We start from the raw sequence: 12,184 nt of genomic DNA on the forward strand, positions 1-12,184 counted from the left end.
TCTGCCCCTGTACTCGGCACTGGGGAGGGCACACCTCGAGTGCTGTGTCCAGCTCTGGCCCCTCAGTTTGGGAAGGACGTTGAGACGCTGGAGCGCGTCCAGAGGAGGCACCGAGGCTGGAGAGGGGCTGGAACACAAACCCTGTGAGGAACGGCTGAGGGAGCTGGGGGTGCTCAGCCTGGAGAAAAGGAGACTCAGGGGTGACCTTGTCACTCTCTACAGCTCCCTGAAAGGTGGCTGTGCTCAGCAGGGGTTGGTCTCTTTCTGCAGGCAGCACTGACAGAATGAGAGGACACAGTCTTAAGCTGTGCCAAGGGAAATTTAGTTTGGATATTAGGAAAACATTTTTTACTGAAAAGGTGATAAAGTACTGGAATTGTCTGCTCAGGGAGGTGGTGGAGTCACCATCCCTGGATGTGTTTAAAAAAAGACTGGGTGTGGCACTCAGTGCCATGGTTTAGTTGAGGTGGTTTTAGGGCATGGGTTGGACTTGATCTTAAATATCTCTTCCAAGCTGGTGATTCTGTGTGATTCTGTAATTAATTAAGAAAAAAAAAAGAAACACCATTTGCTATTATAAAAAAAAAAAGAAAAAAAGACAGTGTTCTTTTCTCTACTGATTCCAAGCTTGAAACTGCAGCACCTTTCCCTGGTGGCATCAGAATCCCTCACGAGAAGATGTGCTGGTGGGATGCCTGTATGCTGTGGAAGTATTTCCAGCTACAGCGTGTCTCACTCGGGACAGGCACTCACTCAGCTGCACGTTGAGATGCTGAGGAAGGCCTTTGCTTGGTCACACTGTTTGACTGTGTTTTGAAGGATGTAGTTCATCTTCTGTTGTGTTTCCAGGTGAATAAAGTATTAGTGCTGTGCAGTCTGTTACCACTAGGAAATGCAGGGTACCAGTGCTGTTCCTATGTGTGCACCATGACACAGCAGTGTAAACTTGCAATGGTTATTTTTGTTTTAGAGAACAAAGAATGTCCTTCTGGAAAACATTCAAAGGAAGGGAAGGACCAGGATAATTTGGAGTCCCCAAACTGTAAAAGTTCCCCTCCTGCATCCCAGAACAACGAGCAGGGCTCGACCTTACGAGATCTGTTAACCACAACAGCGGGCAAACTGCGTCTGGGCTCTACAGATGCTGGCATTGCTTTTGCTCCAGTGTACTCTACAGGAACAGCAGTAAGTGTTTATAAGATGCACAGTTCTTCTCTTAGGATTTGAAAATCTCTATCAGTCTGTTCTGTCATACTACAGTTAGAGCAGTCTGATAGGTGTATTGCTTTAAATCCTCATTCATAATTAAAACTTCATATGCACGCACACACACAAATTAACATTTTGTTTTTATATATGATGGTAATTGATACAACATCAGAAACATTACTCTCTTTCTAAAGGAATTGCATTAAGTTGCTTTTACATTGTTTAAGCATGCATTTGTTTTCTAACAGAGTGGCAAGAGTGGAAGGACTATGCCAAACATTCTTGATGATATAATTGCTTCAGTAGTAGAAAACAAGATTCCACCAAATAGAGCACCAAAGATAAATGTAAAATCTGAAATAAAAGAAGAGCCAAAGGATGATAAAAAAAGTATTCAGGATGACTGCAGTAAACGGTACAGCGATATCCAGTACTCGTGGATCTGTGATAAGCATGTTCTGTGGCTCAGAGATCATAAAAACACCAACAACTGGAAACTCTTCAAAGAGTGCTGGAAACAAGGAAGGGTAGGTATATTCAGTAGGTTGGTTAGTAAAGTGACATCAGCATGAGCTCTGGGGAATTGTGTATTAAAGGACAGAAATGCCTAACTCCATGTTTAAAACTGGGGGCAAAAAAAGGTTGTCAGGTATAGCCCACAGATAAACCTTGTGTAGTTACACTTGAGTTAACCAGTTATAATAAGTAGGGCATTTCTGTTTTGGAGTTTCAGATTCCAAAAAGGGGTGACACCTTTGGATATGGGTGCTGCTGGAGGAAGTATTAACAGCTCAGTAAGGCCAAGGTCTTCCCTGTGTGTTCCAGACACATTTGTATTCCAGTTCAGTTGAAGAATTCGTCTACTTGTGAAAGAATAAGTACTGATTTTTAAAAATTATTTTGTTTTCCTCTTTATAGCCTGTTTTGGTGTCTGGTATGCATAAGAAAATGAACTTCAGCCTGTGGAAAGCTGAGTCAATCAGTCTGGATTTTGGAAACCAACAAGCAGATATCTTGAATTGCAAGGACAGTATCATTTCAAACACCAATGTCAAGGAGTTCTGGGATGGTTTTGAAGATGTTTCAAGTATGTTCCTTAAAATGTATTTTGGTATTGATTCTGCATATGATCAGTGTTAGAAACTGCTGTTAAAAATTATCCTTATGGATCTTGAGGCTTTGAAGAAACTTTAAAAAGAAAGCTCTAGGTAATCTCTTTTCAGAGAATATGGTGGAAGCTTGCATTTTGTATCTCTACAGAATTAAGGATTCACTATTATACTAACAAGGTCTGAGTAAGAAACTGGACAAATGTCCTTCTTACTTAACTAGCTGAGTTTGGTTTGTATCATTCTTGAGTCTTGAAATCAGCTATCTCCTGTTCATGCATGAAATTTTGAGTCTTGGCAGGTTTAGAGTTAATGTTTATATTTTAGTTTAATAAAGTGAACTGCCTACAGTACATTAGTTTTTAGTTATTTCTGTTACTTGCAGAACGGCAGAAAGTAAAAAATGGAGAAACAGCTCTGCTAAAACTGAAGGACTGGCCTTCTGGTGAAGATTTCAAGGCCATGATGCCAGCAAGGTATTTTGAGTTTAAAATTAGATATTCTTCAGTCAATCTTAGTATTACTCTATTTTCTTTCTCTGTGTAACAGTGCAAATTCAGTTTTACACTTTTTTCTTTTCTCCTGCAGATATGAGGACTTACTAAAAAGTTTACCCTTGCCTGAATATTGTAGTCCAGAAGGAAAACTAAACTTGGCTTCTCATCTGCCAGGATTTTTTGTCCGTCCGGATTTGGGACCCCGACTATGCAGTGCATATGGTGAGTTTGCCCTGTAAATGCAGCAGTTTCCTCTTCCCTTAAACTTGTAGAATATCACACAACACCATGCTTGATAGAAAGCTGAGGTATTTTGAAGGATAATTGTTCACTGAATGTAGGGGAAACACTGATGGACTTGGGTATTTAAAGGTATTTGCACCTGGGCCACGAGAGTCTATTTGCTTCTCCATTTCTTTCCATCTTGTCTTATGCTATTACAGTCTTCTGAAGCATACAAATGGTTAGCTGCTTCTACACAGTGATAGAACCTGTCTTTAGTAAGGTTTTGTCATTTTGTCTGTCTGTGTGACAGAATACTTCATGAAATATCATTGTATTCATAATTCTGGTTATAAATTAATCTCATCATATTTCTCATAATTTATTTTGTGTGCTGTAAACTGGTTCCCTCAGACACTTTCTGTCTGCTCCTTCTTTTGCAAAGAGTGTTGTTTAATTCTGTTTTACAAATTGTTGTAATAGGACAAGAAATAAGTAGTAATTTGTGACACAATGGCTTTGGTTTTAAAAGTTCTCCAAATATCCTGTGAAAGAAGCATATTAACAATAGTGATAATGGCATGGGTCTGAGGACTGAGTCATTAATGCCACTCTGAGATAATACTGCTCTAAGGCTCTGTGTTCCAGAATGTCCTTTTGACTTAAGAATGTTCATTTCTACTTCTTAAAACTAAAATGAATTTCCCTCTTAGGTCGTGATTTTGATTAAGAGCCCTCTTATAGCCAGACATAAAAGTGACAGATTTGATAACCTTGTGTATTCATTGTACCTATATTCCGCCCTGAACAACCTGAAGGGTTGAAGAGGAATGGAACACAGTGGTCAGGAAATGTCTCTGACTATTCACTGAAACATTCTGTTCTGGCACAGATGCTGTGTAGGGACGGGTACTTGGGCAAAGAGAGAATCTCAAGGACTCTCTGTTAAAAAGTAATGCCAAGTATACTTCAGGAATTTCTTCACTGTTGTTACATGTTCTGATTTGAATATGCAATACAAATAAATCTTAATTTTATCGTGTAACATAGGTGTGGCTGCTACTAAAGACCATGACGTAGGAACCACAAATCTCCATATTGAAGTTTCTGATGTCGTGAACATCCTTGTTTATGTTGGCATAGCCAAAGGAAATGGAGTACTTTCCAAATCAGGTAATGTGAATCTCACTCACTGGAAGTGGTGTAGATGGACTTGAATGTTCTGCCCCTTCTAAAATTGACACTGTTCTTTGGAAGGCAGTGAAAGAGATCCATAAGAACCTGCTTACATCTGGGAGATTCTTTGTTCCAAGGGTTTGCACACACATTACTTCTGTATAAAATACACTGCAGTTCATGAATTATGAAATGGTATTTCAAATTCTTTCCACTTTTTTTGCCATTTTGTATAATTGATGCACCATTGCTGTGCTGAGACTGGCATAGCTAATAGAAGTGCAGGGTGAAGGATTTTCTCTGGAAGCTGTACTGGTTCTAACAATTATGTCAGGATGATGTATTTGCCAAACCTTCTGTTTATGCTGCTTCTTCTGGATGCATTGTGCTTACTCTATTGAATGTGGGCTGTAATGTAATTTTTCAGCACTGGAGAGCTTAAATTGGTGTATGTTAGTCGTCTCTATGAGGTTTATTGCTTATGTGAAGCAGTCTTTAAATCACTGAAATAGTTCTGTTTCTTTGCCCTTTTTCTTTTGTCCTCTTATTCCATAATCAGCAAACGTAGATTTTGGGTGTGACTAATAGAGCTGCAGTAAGGTTTGTCTTTCATTTGCTTTGGTTTCACTGGTGTATGCACTGAGTTAATAGCAGCAAACTGAGCGAGCTCAGGCTGCAACAACAGCATGCTATAACTGCTTGTGTTGACTGCAGGAAAACACCTTTCTCATCTTTCCATTTTTTGCTACCAGTCCTGCTTTTCATTTCGGGTAGGAGATTGTGTTCTGTGGAATTCAGGAAATGTGAAAAAGTTCAAAAATTAAATATATTTTAAGGTGTCCATGGCATTCATGTTCTAGTAATGAGTTACAGACACTGAACAGAAAGATCACCTGGTGGTTTCTGTTGTATTCAGCAAACTTCTTCCTGCTCAGTCTCACACAAGAAATTTGAAAATAAGGTATTTAGTTTCAACATTTTGTCTCCTTCTCACATTTAAAGAATATTTCTGTTGAACCTTAGGAGTTTTGAAGAAGTTGGAAGAGGAGGATTTGGATGACCTTTTAAGGAAACGGTTGAAAGATTCAAGTGAATTACCTGGCGCTTTATGGCACATTTATGCTGGCAAAGATGCTGACAAGATAAGAGAGTTTCTGCAAAAGGTTAGCTTTATAACACATAATTTATAAATATAACCTAAGTAATTGGTAAATCAAATGGGGCTGGCGAAAACCACAAACCCCACCTTGATGTTAGAGAAGGGAGGAAGGCAAAATTATTTCCTTTATAGCACATGAAATAAATTATACTTGACCTGCTGCACACAGACAAATAAAATATGTAACACATATATTCACTTTGGAAGAGTGACAGGTGGCCTGTAACTGAAGGCTTAGGGCATGGAGATCTACTCTTGCTCTGCTCTAATACAAATGATAATTTGTGGGGTGATGATTTTCTGTCAGTGATCCATCACTGTATTATTGCTGCTGAATTTCTGGTGAATTGTCCCATTCCAAATCCCCTGACCTCACACAGCAGTCCTTGGCAGGACTGTGTGACATCAGTCAGCACAGGAACGTGGCTGGGCCCTTGGTGAAGCTGGAAGCAGTGGGATAACGAACAAGGGCAGCAGACTTAACATGCCCTTCAGTGGCATGTGGTGATCAGTTAGAGCCACATCAGAACCTTTCAGGTTGTTCCCTAGGATGAATACCTGTCAATGCATTAAATGTAGGGATTCCATCATGGAAGCAGTTTTCTGTGCCCTGTCCTTAGCACATTCGTGTGTTCTGGAAGGTGGCCTTGATAGGTGACACGGAAATACCAGAGTGTCACTGAAGTGATTGCTCGAGGAGGTGTCTTTACTGTGAGGAGAGATTAGGTGAGTTTTAACTGGCTGCAGCAAAGGAGTCCTCCAGTGACTCAAACATTTGCTCTTGGGCAGGCTGAACTGTGGGGAAAAATGAGCACTAGTAACTAAAACAAAGATAATTCCAAGAGATTATTAATAATTCAGCAAGACTTTTTTGTTTGTTCAAAAGTAGATGCTCATAAATTAGATGGTGGCTTTTCAGTTCAAAAAAGAGCATTATGACTAAAGTCATGAATGCAAAGGAATAGGTGGACATAGAGAGGAAATGCTGAATACTCCTCAGAGCACTTATGAAACTATTGTGAATAGCTGTGAACCTATTTGAGCAGCAGTTTAAAACAGAAGCATTTAGGATGCTGTGTGAAGAAGTTTGTCATTTGCTACCACAGTTTGCCCTGCTATCCCAAATGAGTTGTGTAGCACCATGTATTTTAGGAATGGTGGTATTTGGGAAGTACTAAATTGGAGATTAATTGATGGGTAAGCACTGGGACTGCTTTGCTGCTGATAAGATATAAAATCTCAATATCTTGTTAGAAGGGTGATAATACTCAAGGAGAGTTTCAAGTCCTGCATCACACATAATTGCATTCATTTAATAAATAAAAGCAAAAATAATGTGGTTTTAATGAGATGATTCATGACAGGTGGATTAGGTCTGTTCTCTTTGTATGTAATATGTTCTTATGTAATTGCTTTTTTCGTTTTTAGTGATTAGGATTGATTTAATAGCAGTTGATTAAGAGTAATATTTGTTCCCCTGTGGTTCACTTGATGAGAAATGGTTGTGTAATTCCATTTACTGATGTCAGGAAGTATTTTTATGTGTTGATCATTTTTTCTGAACATGCTCTTAGGGTGGTAGGAAAGCAGCTTCTTATCCCAGCATGGCTGAGGTTGGAATTGTCACCTTGAGTCCCTTCTGCTTGGCCCTGTGCTCAAGCAGAGTCACCTGGAGCAGCTTTCCCAGGACTACAACCTTTGGCTTTATTGGCTGCTTTTTTCCTGAGCTAAGGTAGTGAAGTTGCGTGTCTGTGTCAAAACTTGAAGAAGGTTTTAAGCCTGAGGAATTGGCAGCACAGGAACTCCTGAGCTCAGATCATATTTTATGGATGAAAGAAGTCACACAGAGAGCATGTTGCTTATTAATACATTATTGTGCTGAGTTCTTTAAAGCTCTGCATTTTGGAATGGGAGTGTTGCAGATGTCTTCAGTTCAGTGAGACTTCCCAGATCCTTCAGCGTTGTTTTGAATCCCTAGCCAGAGTTCTTGCTTGGTATTGGGAACCAAGTGACGTTGCTTGGTGAGGTGGGTATGCATAAAATTGATCAGCAAAGGTTTGGTTCTTTTGGAAGTTATTTGGGATCTTTTCTATACTTAACAGATAGCAAAGGAGCAAGGCCTAGAAGTTTTACCAGAGCATGATCCAATCCGTGATCAGAGTTGGTATGTGAACAAAAAACTTCGCCAAAGACTTTTTGAAGAATATGGAGTAAAAACCTGCACAGTTATTCAGTTCCTTGGTGATGCTATTATTCTACCAGCAGGAGCCCTTCATCAGGTAATGTACCTTAGGTTAAAGACATACGAGATTAATAACTTTTTTCCAAAGACATCTGTGCTCAGTTACATTTCATTTTTTTTATTAGTATCTGTTAGCATGTAGGAATGTAAAATAAGGTACATCTGCTGGTATAGCTGACTAACATACAGCAAATTGAATGCCTTAAGTATTAGTTCCTTTTTTGCTTTACAATTACAAATGAACAGACCATTATTAACCATTATTTTCCACTTTTCATTTCTGTAGCAAATTTCTAAACAAACTGAGTCTAGTTATGGCAGAGTCAGGTTAGTAATTTTCTTCTTAAAAGCCAGAAGTTAACCTAATCGAGGAGGGGCAGGGAGAGCAACTTGAGCAGGTATGGATGGTAAGCACCTGGATGTCAGATGTCATTGTTTTTGTCTTTAGCTGTAGGAGATTTATAGTGGGTGTTCTGGTGTTTCTGTAACAGATACTTGGTTGTTTTCCCATGCCACATTTAAGTTCCTTTTAACACAAAAGGTACATCAATCACCAGAACTCATCATTGTCTCTTCAGCAGCTTTTCTTATTATGAGAAAGAGTGATACCACCTTTGCAGCAGCTGAGCTGATCTAATCTGTAGTTGGGTAAGAAAAGTACTGCCAGTGGGGCAGTTCTGGAGAAGCACAACAAATTTGTGTTAGTCAGCCTCATAACCTGGCATCAAAGGTTTGTTACTGCCTTTAGGCCTTTTTTTCCCCCTCACAGCCTGTAAACTGCTGCTCCTTGGTGAAAAGAGGAAGGAAGCTCAATTGTTTAGGTGAGATTTTTAGGCCATTCTAGATTTCTTTCTTTCCTGCTTCAGCAGGAAGTGGAGGCTGCTGGCTTGCTGTCTTGCCAGCTGTCAAGCACCACTAATGAGGTCACTGACTGTCAAGGAATGAGGAGCATCCCCACCCTGCAGTTGGTTGTAAACCATTGTGATGTTGAAGATCTATCATTGATTTCCCTGTGGGTTCAAGTGAGGCCAAGCCCTTCTGAAGAAGGTGCTGTTTGGTTTCCAGTCTGCAGATCAGCTTCCAGCTGTGGCAGAGAGGAAGCAATGGCTCACCATGTCCCTGTGGCCAGGGCAGTGGGGTTTCCTGTGGGGTGTAGTGATGACAGGGGTTATGTCCCTGCTCTGTCTCTGACTGTGTCTGTTGTGGGGCATTGAAAGCAACTGGTACCTTACCCAGACTAGGCTCCTCCTTGTCCCACTGAGTTTCTGGTTGGGTTTGACATGATGGTACATAGCTCTGGATGGTCTGTGTGGATTTGTTTCCTGGCACAGGAAAGGAAAGACCCAGACAGCCCCAAACAGATCTTGCTGACCCAGATCTAGGGAGGTGTAGGTTGCCTTCCTCTGTACAATGACTCAAGGCTTGATGTTGTTTCACAAATGTGGAAGAACATCTGACATTGCTGCTGTTCTTGCCTTCTGTTAGGCTAAAAGAAGCTGGCACTCCCAGTCATGTATTGCATCTTCCAGCAGCCTTACTCTGATCTCACGAATCAAGAGAGATGTATCCCAGATAGAAGAGTGGAAGAGAACCCAGGGGATATAACAAATGTACTGGGAAATCTGTTCTATATAGCATGTGCCATTATATAATACATACAGAATATAAAACATGAAGTAGTGGGTGGGACTGTTCCAGTCTTCCCTGTACTTTATATGTTTAAGGACCAAAAATAAGACCACTCTTATCTTTATCTCCTTGGCTTTAAACTGCTGATTGTGTTTGAAGTGGTAATGTTCTAGCTTCTGGCACCAAGGAGTTAATAACATGGTGTTTTTAAACCTTAGTGGGTGAAGCTTGAGAACCTTTTCATCTTCAGTAAGAAGTTCCTGTGAATCTGCCACGTAGGAGGAAATAAAAGCATCGTGTTCTTTCATGTATGCGCATAGCGCTCTCTGTAGAGCTGCGTAAATACTGACCTTAGGGATCAGCACCAACACTTCAGAGATACAAAGCACATTTAAAAACTGAAAAATAAGTCTGCACAAGAATTCATACACAATTAAGTTAAGTTTACACATTAAGTGTTTCAGATTTACATGCACATTATGAACCTTTTAATTATTAAATCTGGGTAAGAGTTGATGCTAAATTAGGTGGTAAATTAACATTTTTATTTGCTCATGAGTAATGTTGTGGAGCAGAAGGAATCAGACTGAGGGCTGGAGCTAGGGAGCCTGGCTGCCTGTGGTCACTGCATAAGTGTAGTTCTGACTCTTCGTTCTGGAGCCAATTAGGATTGTTGGCACGCTGCTGCTTCTGACGTGCTGGTCTAGAATTTACTGCCCTGTGTGTATTTCTTCTGTATATTGTTTTTCCACCCCTCTCCCTCCCCCTAGTTCTATGGATTCATGTCTGGCTTTTAAAGTGACTTATTCTTTACATTTCATGGCAGGATATAGCATTCCTCTTGCTTCCCAGCTTTCTCCCCCTCCCTGTGTACTTGCAGACAGCAGTCACATCCTTCTTGTGATGACTGCAGCAGGCAAAGTCAGACTGCTCCTGGGTGGGATGGGAGGGCAGCCTCTCCTGTGAGCTGTGACGGGCAGGGCAGCCTTGTCAGTTCCTCTTGTAGAGGGAATTGCTCTCTCAGAAGGAGAATCCAGAAATAGATACAGCGTTGGACCGGTCACCTCTGCAGATGCTTCCCTGAATGCTCTGTGAGGGGCATCTCCTTTCTTCCTGGGAGCTCAGCAGTGTCCCTGCCTTGCTAATGGCTGGGCCTTGTTTCCTCTGTGGCACTTGTGACAGGGAGCCCTGAGCTCTCCTTGGAACTTCCCCAGCTAAAAAAGGGTGCTGGTGCTGTTCTCTTGAAAAATTCATTCTTTCTGCTGCTCCACTGTGAGCTGTGCTGTATCATAGATATCTCTAGGGATAGCCTCCCTGGTTTTAACTTGGTAGCTCCGAATTGGCAAAATCTTTTAACTAAAAATAAAAAGCTAGAAATACTGGAGTCAGTAATTGACATGTGGTGTTCAGGCACCCTGCAAAACTTGTTCATAGTGGAACAAGTTATTCTAATGTTGTTTTTTATAGAGGCATTATCTTGATTTAACAGCAGGATCATGTATTGTACAATAGCATGCTTGAGGTAATGTGACATCCTGGCAATGTTCCGATAAGGATTGTAGGATAAAGGTCTGGGCGTTGCAAATGCAGAGCTCTGGAGCTCAGCCTTGCAGGAAGTGGCTGATCCGGTGGCCATCAGGATGGGTGGGTGACCCTTTCTTCCCTGCCCACTCACCTCTCCCTGTCCCGGCCCAGGTCTGAGGCTTTTCCAGCGCCGCAGCCACCTCCCGGCCCTGCTGGAAATGCTGCTCTGCGTGGGCCGGCTGTGAAGCTGTTCTCAGTTCAGCTGGAAGTGGCACAGGCGTGGGAGTGCTGCACTCCTCGCCCCACAAACCTCAGGGGAATCGTTGCTAAACGTTTCTCTGTGTGTGTCACTGCATCAGTTTGTGTTATAAATATTATAAATAGAACTGCCTGGGGCTGTCAGCGGGGCATTCCCATGCTGAGTACCAGACCAGCCGGGTAAAATCTGTCCCTGCAAACTTTGACACGGATAAACCAGGCCCTGGAGGGGAGGGAGAAGAAGACTTAAGGCACAGGAGAATTAAAGGTCTGAGGGAAACAAATGTTTCCTGTTCTGGCACGGAGGGATAGGGAGTCAGCAAAACCTTGTTTTAGTGAGGAGAAAGTGAATGAGTGGTGTGGGATTTGCATGGGCTGGCAAGGAAACCAAGGGCAGGTAGAGACTTGAAAGAGGTGGGAAGGCTGTGAGGGAGGGGAGGGGGCTGGAGCTGCGGCTGCACAATGCAGAGGTGTCCCACCCCAATATCTAGGAAATTCCTTGAGTGCTGGTGGGAGCCTCATGCTGGCATTTCTGCAGCTGCTGCCTCACTCCTGGCTTTCTGCCGTTTGCAGATTGTGTGGCATCAACAAACCCTCCTTGTGTCCAGAATTATTTCTGTTTTGATGAATTCTCAGGAGGGACCAGCACTGCTTTGTCCTTGACGATGATTAGCCATCAAAAACCCTATGTGCAACATGACTGCTGAGCTGGGGGTTACCTGCTGGGATTTCAGCTGTAGGGGGGAGCTGCTCTGTAAAATCAGACTTGGGCAGGGGTTTTGAAGAAGAAAGAAATTTTTAAATGAAGTCCTGTGTCCTCAACTGGGTAGACCCCAATGGTTTATTTGAATGTCAGGTATCATAATGGAATTTTTAGAGTATGCATTTAAGAAACCCTAGATTTTGCTAGGTTTCACTTTAAAACACACAGATCTCCATCAGTCCTGAGCAGGGTGGGGTGGGGTGTTTGCTGGATTGGCTGAGGCTCTGCCTCCCCACCCCCAGGCTTTGGGAATTCAAGCTGCTACACAGCTTCTGTGAGGAACTGTTGGAGTTTGGGGAAAAAAGGGTTTTGACTGCTGAATTACAAATTACAGCATAATTTGTAAGGGTTTAGGGATAAAAACGCAAATGTTTCTGAAGGGAGTGAACTGGAGGT

The 12,184-nt window shown here is 41.8% G+C and overlaps 1 protein-coding gene across 17 annotated transcripts in view; it reads left to right on the forward strand.

Moving 5' to 3' along the window:
* The window catches only part of JMJD1C (jumonji domain containing 1C), a 158,605-nt gene that overhangs the window by 144,495 nt on the left and 1,926 nt on the right, over positions 1 to 12,184 (forward strand). For all 17 annotated transcript variants that reach the window (XM_030276681.4, XM_072930884.1, XM_030276682.4 and 14 more), the window contains 8 exons: positions 971 to 1,185; positions 1,458 to 1,736; positions 2,128 to 2,296; positions 2,704 to 2,794; positions 2,907 to 3,037; positions 4,088 to 4,210; positions 5,237 to 5,376; positions 7,475 to 7,651. In XM_030276681.4, the coding sequence (XP_030132541.4) occupies positions 971 to 1,185; positions 1,458 to 1,736; positions 2,128 to 2,296; positions 2,704 to 2,794; positions 2,907 to 3,037; positions 4,088 to 4,210; positions 5,237 to 5,376; positions 7,475 to 7,651 (1,325 nt within the window). The remainder of the gene's footprint in view (positions 1 to 970; positions 1,186 to 1,457; positions 1,737 to 2,127; positions 2,297 to 2,703; positions 2,795 to 2,906; positions 3,038 to 4,087; positions 4,211 to 5,236; positions 5,377 to 7,474; positions 7,652 to 12,184) is intronic.

This window comes from Taeniopygia guttata, chromosome 6 (assembly GCF_048771995.1).
Source record: "Taeniopygia guttata chromosome 6, bTaeGut7.mat, whole genome shotgun sequence".
Classification (NCBI taxonomy): Eukaryota; Metazoa; Chordata; class Aves; order Passeriformes; family Estrildidae; genus Taeniopygia; species Taeniopygia guttata.